The sequence below is a fragment of the Pongo pygmaeus genome, chromosome 2 (genome assembly GCF_028885625.2).
Source record: "Pongo pygmaeus isolate AG05252 chromosome 2, NHGRI_mPonPyg2-v2.0_pri, whole genome shotgun sequence".
Taxonomy (NCBI): domain Eukaryota; kingdom Metazoa; phylum Chordata; class Mammalia; order Primates; family Hominidae; genus Pongo; species Pongo pygmaeus.
The window spans coordinates 176,459,428-176,478,317 of NC_085930.1; the positions used below are offsets into that span (position 1 = coordinate 176,459,428).

The 18,890-nt window shown below is 33.5% G+C and overlaps 1 protein-coding gene across 1 annotated transcript in view; it reads right to left on the reverse strand.

Moving 5' to 3' along the window:
• The window catches only part of ZBBX (zinc finger B-box domain containing), a 135,387-nt gene that overhangs the window by 89,005 nt on the left and 27,492 nt on the right, over positions 1-18,890 (reverse strand). The window contains exons 7-8 of the mRNA XM_054482754.1: positions 16,896-16,991; positions 97-255 (exon numbers count right to left, since the gene is read on the reverse strand). Coding sequence (XP_054338729.1) covers positions 97-255; positions 16,896-16,991 — 255 coding nt within the window. The remainder of the gene's footprint in view (positions 1-96; positions 256-16,895; positions 16,992-18,890) is intronic.

Here is an 18,890-nt window from a genome sequence, read left to right on the forward strand (position 1 = left end):
TATCGGTGAAATTCTATAGCTCAAGTTAAATACATGAATGGCACCTGCCATAGCTACGTATGTCAGAAGATGTCTACTATATTTTCCTCAGTTTACCTCAGAGCTGCTCCTCTGGAGAAGAACAGATTTGCGTTTATGCTGAATTTTACTGGTTTCCTTTGTAGAATTATTCTCCTCTTTGGGTTCATCTGGATTAACATCCTTTATAAACTGATGGGCAACATCCAATACATTGAATAATATTTGAGATTTTGCCTGTTAAAAAAGTAACAAAATATAATTAAAGAGCCTCACATGATAACCTAAATAATTTATATACATTAACTCATATTTGTGTTACTCTATGACTCCCAGAATTAAATAAATTCAATTTAATATTTAAAAAGACAAATTGGCATTTGTATCAACAAGTATAATAGTGACAGCTGCCATCTACTGAGGGAACTAGTTTGGGCTCATACAATTCAAACCATCTTAAAAACAATATATCACTTAATCATCAAGGCAATTCTAAAATATAACTATTTTTATCTGTTTTAGGAATTAAGAAAACTAAAACATAGGCCGGGCGTGGTGGCTCCCTCCTGTAGTCTCAGCACCTTGGGAGGCTGAGGCTGGCAGATCATTTGGAGGTCAGGAGTTCCAGGACAGCCTGACCAACATGGTGAAACCACATCTCTACTAAAAACACAGTAATTAGCCAGACATGGTGGTGTGTGCCTGTAGTCTCCGCTACTCGGGAGGCTGAGACAGGAGAATCGCTTGAACCCAGGAGGCGGAGGTTGCAGTAAGCTGAGATCACGCCACTGCACTCCAGCCTTGGTGACAGAGCGACACTCTATCTCAAAAAAAAGAAAAAAAAAGAAAGGAAACTAAAGCTCAGAGAGTTTAAATAACTTGCCCTTGGTCACAGTGGTGAGTGGGTGCCAGAGGTAGGAAGTGACCTCAGGTGTGTATAAATCTAATGACTCATAAACTTTCCACTATGCACACCCCAAATAGATAGATGCGATATTTTGTGCACATCATAACTAAAGAACTAAATATAGCTAATCTAGTAGGAGACTGAATAAGCAGTAATGAGTACTCCTTGCTGATAAAACATCTTTAGAAAGCATTCACTATCCAAAAGGGCACATCAGGAAGCAATTCTCTCTGTAGTTCCTTAATAAACTCCAAGTCATTTCTCATTTTGTGCCTTGCTCATGAGGTTCACTTACTAGGGAGGCTTTCTCTCCTCTACCATCATCTTTACCTGGAAGGCTTTTGCTTCTCCTTCTGTATTCACACTATTACTCCTACAAGTCTAGGAACCCTTCCTTGTACAACGCACCCCCTGAACTGTACACGGTATTTACCCTCTTTACCCTCTTGATATCCTGCGTAGATTTCTACCAGCCCTAACTATATTGATTTCACATTTCATCATACCACTTAAGCTCACAAAAGGAAAAAATATATATATTTTAATGATTTTATGGCTACTACAGTTCCTGGAAAAATAGCATATGGTAAAAATAAGGTGTCAGGGAGGGAAAACAGCTACAGAATTAAAATAAGTAATTTAGAAAAGGGATTTAAAGAAAAACTTTCCACATGCTCCCAGAGTGACTGACAAAGAACTGGCAAAATTTGGGGAAGGCCCTATTCTCTGAAGGGTTTTCTATCAGAAACTACCAGAGTCTGCCTAGGGACTGCAGGATTTAGGATCCCATCTGAGTTTAATTAAACTCCAGGGGAAGATTCGGAATCATCAGATGCTCTATGAGAACTTGGCATGAGGAAGACAGGAAGTAGCTCTTATTTCTTAGCAAATATCCTCCAAACAAGAAAAATTTAGCAGGGATCAGATATAATTATTTTGTACTCTGCCATGAAAATGCTCCTATTTTTAAATTTTCATCTAGTTGCCAATTTAGATAGCTAACATTACATTGAAACTTTTTCAGTTATGACATTTGTAAATCTATTAAGATTCATTGCAGTCTGATTCTGGAATATATCAGTGAACATCAAATTAACTAGTGTTATTTCATACTGAATTAATAAAATACCTATGAAAAATGACGAACATGACCTATGCATATATATTGCTGTCTGTATGCAAACCTGTGGAATCTGCTCCAAATTTTCCCAATGATTCTCAGAAAACCTATATAGGCCTATATAGTCCTTTTATTTTTAAAAGAAATTCAAGCCAATGGTAATGCTTCACTCTTTCAGTAACATCTGTAGTTTTACCAACATTTTTAAAACAGAATAGTCCAACCTAAGTCTGATTTAAAATGTCCTAGAATAAAGGTCTGTAGATTTCAGAGGCAGTTAGTTCCATGTTTGGTTTTCATTTTATGTTTTTAAAATATCAAAAGCTATAGGATTAATTTTATATAAAATTATCATTCAAATATATGTTTATTTAAATAACACAAAACAAAGATTATTTCTGTCCTAAAATGAATCCTGCTATCAATGTTACAATAATTATTATAACATTTTTAGGTAGCATATTAAGAGAATCAGAAATAGGGAAAAACCCACATTGTTTATGCTAAAAAATAAGATAAACATCATAGGTAACTGATAAAATAGAATTCCATATTTGAATATCTTAAAGTTCTGCTAATTTAGTACATAACTGAAATCAATACAACACAAATAAATGGAAATGTTCTTTTCTAGAACATCATACACTTAAACATTACTTTTCTCCACTGTAAGGCTGTGTATGTATACCTTACTTTTCTTAATCTTAGAACAATCATACAAAGAAAGAGAAAAGATATTATGATTCCCATTACACAGACAAGGAATTTCAAGTTCAGAAAGCTTACACCAAAGTCAAATGGCTACAAAAAGTCGCGACTTGAAATAGAGTGAAATTATCTATTCTAGATTAATTAACCTTTTTCCCTACTAGATTTATGTTAGTCTTTGTGATACAGAAGATGTGTTTTACCTTTGATTTCCCAAAACTGAAAATATTAAATTTTGTCTCTAACAGATTTGAACATTTTTCTTAGCTTTAAAAACTCACAAAACTTTAATTCTGTATTCAATTGCATATGCAAGGATTAAGGGGTTCAGTTTTGTTTGTTTCTTTGCTTTTAACTTATTTTTGCCTGTTTATTTTTATATTTGACCAAGTATATAGAAATAAATCATAGTCATACCATATAAAAAATTTAAGAAATGGAGGTTCCTCCTATTTTCAAGCATACTTCTCTGCTGAAAATAGGTCCTACTAGCATAGAGTACGTTTTATTTTATATCTATGAGCATGGGTTTGGAACTGAACAGATTTAATTTCAACCCAGACTTGGTCACTACATAACAAGCTGTGTGACTTCGGCTAACTTACAGTTTTTGAACTGCAGGGAAAAGGTGAGTGGTATCTAAAAGAATGAGGATTATAACATAGATTAAAATTTGAAGTTCATTTATTGCTAAAGAATCAATATAACTATAGCTTAATTATATTGACATGAGCTGATAAAAGCTTATTTAGGCTGGGCACATTGGCTCATGCCTGTAATTCCAACACTTTGTGAGGCCGAGGTGGGAGGATCACTTGAGGTTAGGAGTTCAAGACCAGCCTGGCTAAAATGGTGAAACCCCATCCCTACTAAAAATACTAAAAATTAGCTGAACATGGTGTTGCATGCCTGTAGTCTCAGCTATTCGGGAGGCTGAGGCAGGAGAGTCGCTTGAACTGGGGTGGCGGAGGTTGCAGTGAGCCGAGATTGTGCCACCGCACTCCATCCTGGGTGACAGAGTGAGACTCCATCTCAGAAAAAAAAAAAGTTCATCTAGGACATTGTCACACTCAGATCAGCAGCCAATCTAAATAACTGCCAGTATTTGGTACAAATCTGGTTTATAGCAAAATAGTACTCCCCAGAGTAACTACTGTTAACAGTTTTTATCCTATAACCTTTTTTTCTTAAATGGGCATATCCTATAATCTTTGTCTTTTCTTAAAAGAGCATATCTAGATTTACAAAAGAAAACACACTGCCTTTCATTTAATAATATAACAATAATCATTTTGAGTAACAACCAATGAATAAGAATATGAAGGTTATTTTTAGAAAATATTTAAAATAGATAACTATACATATTAAGTATCATAACACTGTACCATATATTAATAAAATATTTTCAAATGTTAAAACTCAACCTAAAGATAGTTTTATTTCCATTTTCTAAGTCTAAAAATTTAAATGTGAAGTACTAATAGGTAACAATAGGAGGAGGGGGAGACTGAAAATGTATAAAATTACCTGTGCAACTGCTCTACATGTTAAAAATGTTTTAAAATCAAACCAAAACAGCCTTCAAGGCACATAGTAAATCATATATCTCACTCTAGGATAGAAACTAAACTAGAGCCAAAAGATGTGATTTACTGCCAGCATTTCCAGATTCCCCCACATCCTTCACTACATTGTATGATGGTAGGATTTCATCTGGTAACTGTTCTAAATTCTCACCTAAACTTTTTTTCTGCCTAGAATGATATTATCTTTCAAATTACACTCCAGAAGAATTCATCACTTTGACAATGTATCATTAATCAAAGTAAAGAGGGTTGATATTTTATAGCATTTTGGAATGGATGGCACCTTGTAGAAGTTAAAGCCCAAGAATAAACGTTTTAGTTTAGTTAGAAAAATGATATACTTTATGGTATAGTCAGTGCTTCAAAACTCTAACTACCATCATCATCCAAAACTCTGGCTATCCAGCAATAAATATTAATAATCATGTTGACATAGCCATATCTCCTTAAGTGATCCAGAAGTTCCAGATCAAAAAAAAAGTTCACACATAGTTTAGACCTATATTACTTTGCAAGTTTGAGGGGGAAACGAATGAGAATGTCTCCTTTCCTAGTGTTAATTTGCATTGATTTTTCAGTCACAAAATTTTAGAAGAGATTTATCGTAACCACAGCCTTGAATTAAAAACTGAAAACTCTAAACTCTACAGAAGAGTTTTGTTATTTCATTTGAGTTTGTTAGACAAAGTGATACAGAGGTAGAGAGAGAGATACACACATATACACACAGAGAGAAAAAATTGTGTTATAGCAGAACTCAAGTAACATAAACTTATTGGTTGCAGTGATTGTTCAATATGATTGGAACTTGGAAGGCTTTATTTACAAAATCATTTCAGGATGATCAAGTTATGGACTAATGGGAATTTTAAAATTGTTACATATATTCTATAAATCTTTTTTTGGCCTGGCTTTTGAGAAAACACTTCTTTCTCATATCAAGAATATTTTTCAAAGCACAATCTGTTCTGATTTCTTTGATGTGAATTACCTCATATGCATTTGGTAAACAGGGCAATGATGTCTGTATTAACTCCAGAGTGTTATTGATTCTTAAGGTTTTTTTTTTCCCAACATGTTATTGTTTTGGAGCAATCAGGGGCAAGCTTTTTTACAACTAAAGCCAAAATCTTAACAACATATGAAAACCATAAGAAAAAAACCTGAAAAATATATAAAAATGCCTCCCCTTAGCTTAAGTTCTGACTGTTTTATGGACTTCAACAACCCTGCATTTCACTAAGTTAAGCCATCTAGAAAAACTATGAGCACAAAGAAGCTGTAAAGACATGTCCTCTGACTTTAAAGCAACAGATAAATAAAGGAGGCTATATCTTGATTTAGATTTTTCATTTTGGTAAAAATAATCTCTCTGAGAAGTGAATTACTACTGGGAACTACATCACCAAGAAGTAAGAACAAGTCCTCAAGAAGTATGCATTAGTGTTTTAACTAGGATTTGTTAACTGTTTTTGTTTGGGTTTTGGTAACAAAGCACCATAGGATTTGAGTGGCCTTCTCCTAGCCCTAATCTTCCCTCATGCCCTGTTAATTAGGTGGGTGATTTTCCAAATGAGAAATGTTTTTTTGTTTGTTTGTTTTGTTTTTATTTTAAGTTCCAGGATACATGTGCAGAATGTGCAGGTTTGTTACATATGTGTACATGTGCCATGGTGGTTTGCTGCACCTCTCAACCCATCATCTAGGTTTTAAGCCCTGCATGCATTAGGTATTTGTCCTAATGTTCTCCCTCCCCTTGCCTCTCACGCATTGAAAGGCTCCGGTGTGTGTTGTTTCCCTCCCTGTGTCCATGTGTTCTCACTGTTCAACTCCCACTTATGAGTGAGAGATGATTGGTTTTCTGTTCCTGTGTTAGTTTGCTGAGAATGATGGCTTCTGGCTTCTTCCATCAGGAATCATATACCGTGTTGCGGCAGCAACACATGTATACTGAAGAATTATGCTTTAATTTATGGTAAAACAAACTCTTTTATTAGAAGTCATCAAAACATTTGCTAAAGTTTATTTATCCAAAGAAACCTGTACAGATTATTTTGCCAGGGTATTTCTATTTACACATTACACGGAATACATTGCACTATGAGTATGAGGATCCTATTATCTAAAATCAATAATAACAAATTAGACTAAATCTCTCTAAGTTTGGAGCTATAAGGAAATTACTACACCAAGTAGATAAATTACTCATATTATCATAGACCTAACTACAGCAAGCAGGTACTAGTTACACCAAGCAAATAAATTCCTCAAGGTGTCATGGGCCTATGGCAGGATGCAATAAACCCATCAAATTTCCACTTAGTAAAAATATCTTTGCAAAATAAAAGTATTTTTCTTATAAAAATACATAATTTTGAACATCTTAATCCATTAAACAAGAATGAAAAAGATGAGCATTATCTCTCAATTTTTTTACATTATTAAAATATGTTTTCTATTCTTAAAGCAAACTATTATTTTACTTTTCTTATGGGTCCGTCTTTATAGATAGTCTTAGACCAAATTTATTCCCTAAAAATAGGCTTTATCATAGTCAAGTCTGAATTCTCTCTGAAAATTAAAGGAAGCTATCCATAAATGATTGGATGATTGGATCAAAGTTTTCATCTACTGTTAGAACCAAAAGAAAGTGTTGGGGGGTGCAGGGGAGTAAACTTTGGGCCAACTGGAAAAGGTAGAGAAGCAAAGGGAATAAATTTCTATATAGAAGACAACTGGATAAAAAAACCAAAATTTGAGGAAAAGCCTCCATCCAAATACATAGAGAAACAAGAGGAAAATAAATATTTATTAGATGAAATAAAATTGCAATGGAAGAACTAACAGCAGAATCATGTTCTTAAATCCAGTTCTGCTCATCATATTTCTAAAAACAGATATGGTATTTGCAAGAGTAGTGGTACAGAAATATCAAGGGTATAAAAAACTACTTATTGCAAGCTAGATAGAAATCATATCCTGCAAATGTGAAATTCATGTGGCTGAAATTTATTGCTTATTCCAACATCATATAAGTATTGCTTAAATAGTACTCAAAAGACTCTTAGATTAACCTTTCCTCTAAAGGTCTGATTTCTATCTGGTATTATTAATTTAAGATTTATGTATTATTATTCCTCCTTGACCCATAGAGTGGCAAAAAAAGCAAGGACCTGGACACATGCTCCTGCTTATGAATGCACCTTATGATTTAATAGATAGATTAAATAAAACTGAACTCAATATATAGTACTTTATAAAATAACACGAAATCTGGACTCAATCTGGACTCAATATTTAGCACTTTATAAAATAACATGAAAATAATGAAACAAAACATATCAAATCCAGTTAAAATATTTTAAAATAAGACAACATATAAATGTAATAGCTGAAAAAGTAACATATTGTCAAAAAAGTTTAAAGCACCTGGTCTCAGGAAACATAACAACATTGGGCTTTGGTTAAATAACTGTGCCTTTCAATTTTCATTACATTACAAAATTCTACTTAGAAAACCATCTCGAAAGTGAGACAGAATAGCAAAAAGAAAATAACATAAGAAACTCACACCTGTAATTTTGCTTTCTATTTGCAGTATTGATGCCATATAATTATGCACTATATTAATTATCTTAGCAAGTACTTGCAATTGTTTTCAACTAATATTACAAGTATATTGCATCCAGACGAGTTAACTGCTTTCAGCAATTATTCATATTTGAGCTACACAAGGAAGAAATTATATATGCAATGAAATGAATAACATTTTTAGGCATAACAGAATAAACTTACTAACGAATAACAACAAAATTTGTCATATTTGGTTTTTAAATATAGTATTGCTGTTACATCACAATTAGATAATTGGTATCCCATAAAGACCAATGAACATAATGTGTATTACAGCAAGCAAAACTACTGTAAAATTTGTCAGATTCCATGAAAAAAATCATGAGCTTATTTGAGCTACATAAGGAAGAAATTTTATATGAAATGAAATGAATAACATCTTTAGGTATAGAAGAATAAACTTACTAACAAGTAGCAATCAATAATTTGTTATATTTGGTTTTTAAATATAGTATTGCTGTTATATGACAATTAGATAATTGGTATCCCATAAAGACCAATGAACATAACATATAGCAAACAAACTACTGTAAAAATTTGTCAGGTTCCATGAAAGGAATCATGAGATAACATAGGTAGCACCTGCAAATTACAAAAGTCCCTCAAATATTCTGCATCAACATGATTGACTAAAGGTTCAGACAGTGGGTTAGACTAATGATCTATATGGTCCCCTCCAAAATTGAGATTCTATTATCTTCTATGTGTGAATAAATTGGAAGACTGTATTTTTATATATACTCTGATAAATTGAGCTCTAATTTTACTGCATGGGTTTTTAAAACACAAAACCTTTCCAAAATATGTATAACTATAATGCTTTTAAAAACACCCCTACATGCATCCGTCTGTATTATTAACTGTAGGTACTATGTTGTACAACAGGTACCTAGAACTCATTTATATTGCTAACTTTAACTTTGTACCCATTGAACAATATCTATTTCTCCTATCCACTAACTACCACTATTCTAATTTCTGCTTCTATAAATTTGACTGTTTAAAATATCTCATATAAGCAGAGTTATGTAGTATTTGTCCTTCTGTAACTTATTTCAATTATTGTAATATCTTCCTGGTCCATGGTAAGTGTTATTATCACAAAAAAAAACAACAACAAGGGACACAGGAAACTTTTGGAGGTGGTGGATGGATGCATTACCATTATTCTGGTGATGATATAATGGATATATGTACATGCCCAAATCCATCAAACTGTGTACATTAAAGATGTGCAGTTTTTGTCTATCAATTATACCTCAATAGAGCTGTAATAAAAAAGAAAACAGTGCTCAACACAAAATTAATCTTTTTGTTAATCTTTTGGACTCATCATTAATATTATATTGTTTTCTGGGCTTTAAATGTAGATAGTATAGGAATGGGGTGGAATTTCTACTAATACTGTATCCTGACTGATAAAACCTAATGGATGGAGCACCTTCTATGAGCAGAATACTTTTATAATTGTTGGCATTTAGTGTGATTTTCACAATAGCCCTGCAAGCTTCTGAGCTTGCATATATAAATATGATCTTTCAAAATTTCCTCAGCATAAACATCACAGAAATACTCATCTCTCCCTTTAAGGCTGATTCATGCCATCTCTGGGTTAAGCCCCTGTACTGCCACTACCTTCTCTACTGTGTCAGTTGCTCTGTCATTTGCTGCTGTAATATACTCACTAAGCCACTTACATTCTCCCAACTCTTCATTAACTCTGCTTTCAATTCTCCCTACCCCTTTCAATTGTCTTTATTTCCCCTTCCCTAGTTTTTCTTAGAACTGGCATCTAAAAGTAATTACCACAGATATAACTTCACTAAAGTGCAGGCCACTGAACTGTCCCACATCTAGGTCTTCTAAAAATTCTTGTCAAAATTTATCCCAGGAAGATATACAAATGGCCACCAAGTACATGAAAAGATATTTGAAATCATTAGTCATCAAAATGCAAACCAAACCACGACGTGCTACTTCTTCATATTACTAGGATGCTAGACCAAAAAGTCAGATAATAACAAGTGGTGGCTAGGAGGTAGAGAAATCGGAACTCTTGTACATGGCTGATTGGAATGCAATATACTGCAGCCACTTTGAAAAACAGTCTGGCAATTCCTCAAACAATTAAAAATGGAGTTACCATATGACCCAGCAATTCCACCACTAGGTATCTAGCCAAGAGAAATAAAAATATATGGCCACACAAAAACTTGTACACAAATGTTCATGGCAGCATTATTTATAATAGCTAAAAGGTTGAAACAACCCAAATATCCATCAAATGATGAATGAATAAACAAAATGTGCTACATCAAACAATGAAATGTTATTCAACCATAAAAATAAATGAAATGCTGATAGATGGCACAACATGGATGAACATTGAAAACATTATGCAAGTAAAAGAAACCACTCATAAAAGGCCACATATGACATGATTCTATTTATATGAAATGTCCAGAATAGGCTAATCTAGACAGAGAGAAAGTAGTATTGGTCCCCAGAATATAGGGAGATAGGAGGAGGATGGAGCAAAAGGGTATGGGGTTTCTTTTTGAGGTGACAAAAATGTTCTAAAATCAATTATGCTAATAGTTACACTTAGCTGTAAATAGACTAAAATTCATTGAATTCTGCACTTCAAATGAATGAATTGTGTGGTATATGAATTATATTGCAATAAAGCTGTTCTTAAAAACTTTTTGTCAATGATTCCTGGACAAGTGTTTTTCATTTGTCTTTTGGCTATCCCAACATTCTGTGTTTGAAATTCTGACTCATCAAAGACTTAAATGCCATGCTCACCAGAGTCTGCCTGTGTTAACTAAACCTTTAAAATCTCAAGACTGCTATCAAATACTCTCGGCATCAGTCTATTCAGAAGGATGAGGACAGGAATAACAGTCTGCCAGCAGGACAGCATCAGCTGTTCCTTTTTGGTGGTATTCTTGCAAGAGTTCAAGCAGAAATACAGTTCAGGTAGATAAGGAATACACCTGATTTAGAAACCTTACTTTCCACCAGAGCCAATCCCTACCTCATGGCTCCAGAGCTAGTTCCATAGTGGATGTTTCAGTTACAAAGCCCACTGCACTCAGGGAGCTATATCTTCCTTCAAGTATGTATAGTTCTCCTTGTTTAGATGTAATTTCCCAAGTAGAGGTTACACTTACCATAAGTATGTTGCCTAGGAATGTAGTTGACATGACTACCTTTATCTTTTTCCCAGGGAAAGGGCGAGAAAGTTAATTAAAGGTCAAATTCTCACATTTAGGAGGAAAAGCTTTTGTTAACCCTTCACTGATATAACAACTTAACATATCATAAATCCTTTTAATTATCCAATCCTTGGTTAAAAAATTCCCTTGCTTTCAAAATTCAGACAAAAATAAATTTTGCCCTAAAATACAGTTTTAAGTTATTTCAGGAGCTTAATCAAACCACTAAGGACTCATTCGCATTTCTATTCATTAAAAAATTGATTTATACAGGACAGGTACAATGTTAAGCACTGAGGATACAGTGATGAACAAGACAAAAAAGAGTCCTTCTCACAAGGTCCTAAAATTTATCAGAAGATATGATAGTCAATAGCAACATAGTTTTTAAAATCTTTTGATAGAAGAAATGCCAGGTGATAACAATCATTGAAGGGCAATGAACACGCACTTGTAGTATAAGGAATATGCATTATTCATATTTAAGAAATAGGTTAAAAATATGACAATACTCAATTGTTCACATACATTTAAAATATTCTATTTTTCTTAAGTATAACATTAATAATTACAAATAGAAAATTCGTACATTTTTTCAAAATATTTACATAACTGGACTCTAAAATCATGTAACTTTATGATAATTCCTTTTTGGGAGAACATTTACTTGTCATCCACATATTTCAATCTTATTGGTAACTCTGAGAGAAGGAACTGCGTGTTCTCAACTCTGCCCCTCCTGTGGTCTCCCATCAAGCTACCATTGACTTTCTTCACAGAACTAGAAAAAACTACTTTAAATTTCATATGGAACCAAGAAAGAGCCCATATAACCAAGACAATCCTAAGCAAAAAGAACAAAGCTGGAGGCATCACGCTACCTGACTTCAAGCTACACTACAAAGCCACAGTAACCAAAACTGCATGGAAATTCTACCTCAATTATCTTTTCTTTCATTAATACCACCCACCTTCCCAAGGTTTCTCCTTTTCAGTTAAGAAAATTTCCATTCCAATTAAGAAAACGTATTTACCATAATCTATTAATAATTTACTTAATCTAACCCCCCTTGTGCATGTCATACTTCACAAATAGAATGGCTTTTGTTTGTTTTCCCTCATCTTCTATTCTCTCTGATTAACATTGTCTCTTCTGTCTGATCTTACGTTGCTAAAAGGAAATAGGAATGCCTGACGTATTAAGACCTCATTTCTCATCTGAAAATAACTTCTGTTTCAACCCTTAGTGTTGACAATCTTTCTACATGTAGAAGTAAAATTTTAATTCTTAGTAATTGCCTCTCATGCATTTATGCTTCATTTTTCAGTTAATTAAATATTTAACAGAGGTTGGAAAAGGCAAAGAAACTTGAAGTGTTTTGAATCACTGCCAAGTATAAATCAATCATAAATCAAAGGAAAGGCCCTTTGAAATTACAATACTAGTCAACATGTAAATATTTGCCTTCAATTTTTCAGAGATCTTAAGTAAAACAAGGTATGCTGATACAAAATGATCCCTACTGACTAAACTCACAGGACCTACCGGGCTGTTGGATAAAGGCTGAAACACTTTACAACTATCAAATTTGGCTACACTTTATATTAACCACAAATGACAGCATAGCTTAAAGAATATAAAGTGTAATAACCGTTAGCCTAGAATACTTGCTTTTTATATAGCAATGCTTAATATTCATCTGTCGGATGTCTTCCCTAACTTCCCAAATTAGGAATGGATTCAGCAGTCAACAAAGCCTCATGATTTTAATGGTTAACAAAACAATAAAAAACTAAAACCACTACAAGATTGGTTAGTGAGAGCTAAGCAAAGAGATATCTAACCAAATGGCCATCAAAGCCAAAGCACAACAACAACAACAACAAAAACTTTATGCCTAGGAAAATGATAAAAACAGTAAGACAAAAAAGCATGTTGACTGAAAAAAGAAGTGAAAGGTTAAACAGAGACTAGAGATAGAAAGAAAATGGCAGATAGCTACAAGACAATTGATTAAAATCAAGAAATGATGACAGAGAATGGGCAAGACCAGAATAAAGGAGAAAAATTAAGTACTAATCAGAACAGTGAATTTCTGAGGGGGAATATATCATCATAAACACTGTATCAGCTATTTGAGGCCTCTTTCTTGTTCTATTTCTTATAATAAAAGTGGTTATTATAACGGGCATGAGTCACTCACACATAGTGAAACTGTTCACTGTGCTCTATTTACAGGAGGGAGTATGTAGTACAATTTGAAATAGTTTCTTTCAAAAAACAACTATCTAATTTATTTATTATTGTATATATTTAAAGTATACAAAAATGTACATGATGTTTTGGTATGCATGCACATGCACATGACATACATATATATGTAAAATGATAACTACCATCGAGCGTATTAACATATCCATCACCTCACACAGTTGCTTTTTTTTTAGTACTAAAAGCACCTATATACCAAAAATGGAATATTATTCAGCCTTTAAAAAGAAGATATGTTTAACTATGACAACATAGATAAACCTGGAGGACATTACAGTAAATGAAATAAGCCAGACACAGAAAGAAAAATACTACATGAAACCACATACATGCAAAGTCTAAATTTTTTAAAAAAACTTTTAATTTAAAATTTTTGTTTTATGAATAAATGGACAAATTCACTTTAAGAATTAGCTGAACAAAAAAGCTGTCTCCTTCAAAGTACTTTATTCCTTAGCAATTCTGTTATGTGAAATAATGTTATAAAAAATAGAATAACATCATTATAGGTTTAGCTCCCAGCACAGGAGGTCTGTGTATGCTCTTTGCTAAGTGCCAACCTCACAATTCCACTTCCCTAGTAGACAATACACTTCCTAGGACTCTCCCCAACAACAGCACCAAGTAGCAACTTTGGTCTCCACAGACGGTGTGGAAACATAAAGGAGTAACATGAACAAGGAAGAAACTTATTTCTTTATGGTATTTAACTTTAAATTAATATACATAAAAGAATCCCAATATTTGAAGAAACCTTTAAAAGATTCATGGTTCCTTGCCAAGCTCTTTGATTTGTATACATATTATGGAATCCATGTATGCTAACTTTTAGAGATAAATGTATATTCTACAATGAGATTTATTAGGAACTTAAATACCATTTTACTATTTGTGGCTTACCAACATTCCCTCCTCTGCAATCAAAACCAAAGAATGTGATGCTGGCAATATCTTAAATGTTCTTACCATGAAAGAAGGAAAGAGAGAAAGAGAGAAAAAGAAGGAAAGAGAAGGAAGGAAGGAAAAAAGAAAAGAAAGAAAGAAGGAAGAAAGAGAAAGAAAGAAAGAGAGAAAGAAGAAAGAAACAAGAAAGAAAAAAGAAAGAAACAAACAAAGAAAGAAAGAAGGAAGGAAGAGGGAGGGAGGGAGAGAAGAGAGAGAAAGAGAAAAAGAAGAGCGAGAAAGAGAGAAGAGGGAGAGAGAGAAACAGAAAGAAGGCGAGAAAGAGGAAAGAAAGAAAGAGAGAAAGAAAGAAAGAAAGAAAGAAAGAAAGAAAGAAAGAAAGAAAGAAAGAAAGAAAGAAAAGAAAGAGAAAGAAAGAAAGAAAGAAAGAAAGAAAAAGAGAAAGAAAGAAAGAAAAAAGAAAGAAAGAAAGAAAGAAAGAAAAAGAGAAAGAAGGAAAGAAAGAAAGAAAAGGAAGGAAGGAAGGAAGGGAGAGAGAGAGAAAGAAAGAAAGAGGAAATTGTAATGTAATGTGAAGTGACAGAAACAGTCACTATGTTGAATTCGGAGATTATTTCAAAATGTGTATATATGTATGTCAAAACATCAAATTATGCACCTTAATTGTACACATTTTTTACTTGTCAATTATGGCTCAATAAAGATGGAAAGGGAGTAGAGGGAGTCTGTAGATTGCCATAAATGTTCTGTGCAAAAGAACTATGTAAACTGAAGGAAGTTGTACAAAAGAAATAGTAAACATACTATATATATATATATATATACACACACACACACATACATATATATAAAATGAAGTGTACGTTCGGTAGATATTTTCTCACTAATTTCATCCAATCTATATTTGGAATTTTATAAATTTCCAACCTACAATGATCACTTTCTTCTGTTAAGATACAGGATACATACACTTTAATAATATTAACATAAAACAAAATAATGCTCAATGTTTAGAAAGCATATTGTATGTCATGTTGCTTTCTGTAATTATGATTTGACTGGTGTCGTATCTGCATCTGGATCACAATAAGCCGTATCACAGCAAAGTCTATCTTTTGAAATTATGTGGGAGGGAGAGGAGAAGACAGGGAAGGAGAGAGAGCAAGAAGAAGAAAATCAAATTTGGATAAATCTTGAAGCTCAGATACTGAAGGAATGGAGCTATGCCTCATTCTTCTTTGTATCTCTTATATCAGCTAGCACAGGGCTTAATGTCACTGAGTGATAACTCAGAAAATGTGCTCAATAAATCATTGAATGAAAAATTCCTAATATGAACTCATCTGTGATAATTATATTACAGTATTTATCTACGAAGTAGAATGCCTTTTGTTAAATTCTATATTATTCATATATTAACAATTGGACTCACTTTTATGTCAATTAATTTTCATTTCTTATGACCATCTGATTGTAATACCATGAGAGAGAGAAGTAGCAGGTTGGCTTTTGTTTTTTTTGTTTTTTTTTCCCTCCATCCTTTCTGCCCAGAAGCTCTAAACATTGAGTGGTCACTCAAAAGTCACTGACTTTGGTGAATATTAGGTAGGTATATTTTATGTTTTGTGGTTGTCATTATTTGGGTCATCAGCATCCTTTATGGCTACTGATATTTATCAGCATATTGAAGTAAACATAAAGATTGAAATCTACCAGTAATCTTTCTAAACACAGATCTGATTATCTCCATTCCTTTGCTACAGATAATATTAAAACCCTTAACTAATTAGGAGTAGGATCCTACCATTATTCATCTCTCTAAGGTCACTGACTAGCACACACCCTGCCTTCTGGAAAGTACTCAATAAATATTTGTTGAATAAATTACTATAAAATGAATAAAATCTATGACAAAGCAATGCATCATTAACTGTAACTAGTGTAACGCCATGTCTATATCTAACCCTATTTATAGTTTAAGTATTAGAATCTTAAAGCCACTTGACAGGGTTTGAGTTTAGGCATTTCCAAAATCAATGATTATATAAGGATATATAAAAGGTCCTTATATGTGCAGAAGGAAAAGTAGAAACCTGAGAGATAAGCTTACCTAAATAATAATGGGCAAGGATAAATAAGAACTAATTTTTAAATAAACTTGAAAACATATGAGATTTATATCTAAAAACTGTAGAAATAATATTTAAAATAACCTATGCATTCATTTGAAACCACAATAGATAAAAATATTGTGTAATTTTTAAGTGTTAAGTTCACAGTCAGAAAACATAATCTGAAGACTCTAAGCTGTTTCTGCAACTATATTAAAACAGTTTAAGTAGTAAAATAGAGTCTAGACTAGTATTCAATAATTTTAAGATATACATCAGGATTGTCTGTATATAATAGAATTCTAGAAATTAGCGTAAATCATCCTGAGTTCTAGATAACTAAACACATTTTAAATGTCTTTATGTGGAAACATTTTATAAACACACTACAAGTAAATCATTTTAGAAAGCCATACCTGCAAAAGAGTTGTTCTGTGGAGCTTTAGTGCCCCTTTCTGGTGAATTTTAGCAAAGCATCCTGAACAATAATCTTCTCCACATTCAAGGCATACCTAAAAAGATATTTTTTAAAAATTATACAATCTTATAAAATAGTACGATTTTTAGAAAGTGTTTGCATAAAGATGTCATGCTTTTTAATATTTATTTCTCTAATTAAATACCTATATCATCAGAATTAAGAAGCCTGTCCTAGGCTTCTCAACTACTCCCTTAACTGGGACTAGTTGTCCCAGTTAAGACTTAACTCTTTGAAGAAAACTAATTTGAAAACACTAATTATTCTCATACCAAAATAAATGTAGTAGTTTTAATGTAGGTTTGAGGTGTATATTTTAGATGCATGGATGTATGCATAGTTTCTGAATAAATTATAAAACAACCAGTAGCCTCAGGTCAAACTTCTTGACCCAGTAAAAACTAAACAGCATTATCTCTGGGTGAATACTCCTTCATTTGTGTGAGTTATTTTATCTTTCTGTATGGATTTACATGACATAATTATTTTCAAATGATATGCATACTCTTTGCCCTCCAAAATCCCTATACACTTCCCTGGAAGGTACTCCTTTACTGGTGGTTCTCAAAGTATGGCTTTAAAATTTTTCTTACAAGCATCTCCAAAGGAAAAAAAAAAAGTATAAGAAAAAAATACTAGATGGAACTACATTACCATGTCTGTGATGTTAATAACTGATAAAATGATTATGGGCAAGTTTATATTTAACTTCCAAATTATAATGTTTAAAAATGTAATTTTAAAATTGTTGGACAAGTTAAATAATGTAAAATACTTGTACCTATGATGGTGCCAAGCAAAACTGAAACTAAAGAGAAAAGGAAATGGTAATTGGATATCAGGTTCAAGATGATTGATTAAATGCAGCTTGGGTGTGCCTTTCTATAGACAGGAGCCAAAGTATCAAGTAGATATTCACATTTCAAACAGATTGCCTGAGACAGAACACTGGAATTCAGCAGAGAGATGATGGGAGACACCAAGGGTGAAGAAAGGAGAAATAGGGCTTACTGCTTGGGGTCACTGGGACCTGGACCCAGGGAAGGAGTAAGTGGAGGATTTCCAATGCTCCTCATTCCTACCATGGACCTCTGCAACCCTAACTATGGAGAGATCTGGGAGCCCCATAGGCCTCCTAACTGGCCTAGAGAGGTGCCTGGATATCACACAGAGGAATGGCTAGAATTCATGTGAAGTCCCATAGGCTTCCAACTGCTGAACAGCTGCACTAAGGTGCCATTCCTGGAGCCCATACCCCAAGGGTCTGAGTCCTGCCCAGAGACCACTGGTGCCCTTCCTGTCTGCAGGGCTGGGGAGCAAGAGGGGAGGCTGGGTGTTCTCATGCTCTGCCACTACTGATGCATGACGTGGTGCCTTCAGATCAGGCACCCCATGCCTGTCAGTCTCTCCCAAAACTGTCTGCTGGCCTTCCCATTAGAGAATGTTCTGCCCTTCCTGGTGACTGGCCTACAACATAGCCATCGCTGACCCACCAGTGTTCAGCTGGTGACCTGGGATCAGTCTGCCCCTCCTTATCACAGCCAGCTAAGGGGGAGGTATATAGCATCAAATGCCTACATCAAAAAGATAGATCTCAAGAAACATTAAAAAATAGAACAAACCAAACCCAAAGCTAGCAGAAAAAGAGAAATAACAAAGATCAGAGAAGAAATAAATAAAATTGAGCCAAAAAATGTAAAAAATCAACAAAACGAAAAGTTGGGTCTTTGAAAAAATTAATGAAATTGATTGACCACTAGCTAGATTAAGAAAAATGAGAGAGGATTCAAATACGCACAATAAGACATGATAAAGGTGTCATTAAAACTGATACTGTAGAAATACAAAAGATCATCAGAGACCACTATGAGCATCTCCACACACAAACTAGAAAACATATAGAAAATGGATAAATTCCTGGAAATGCATAGCC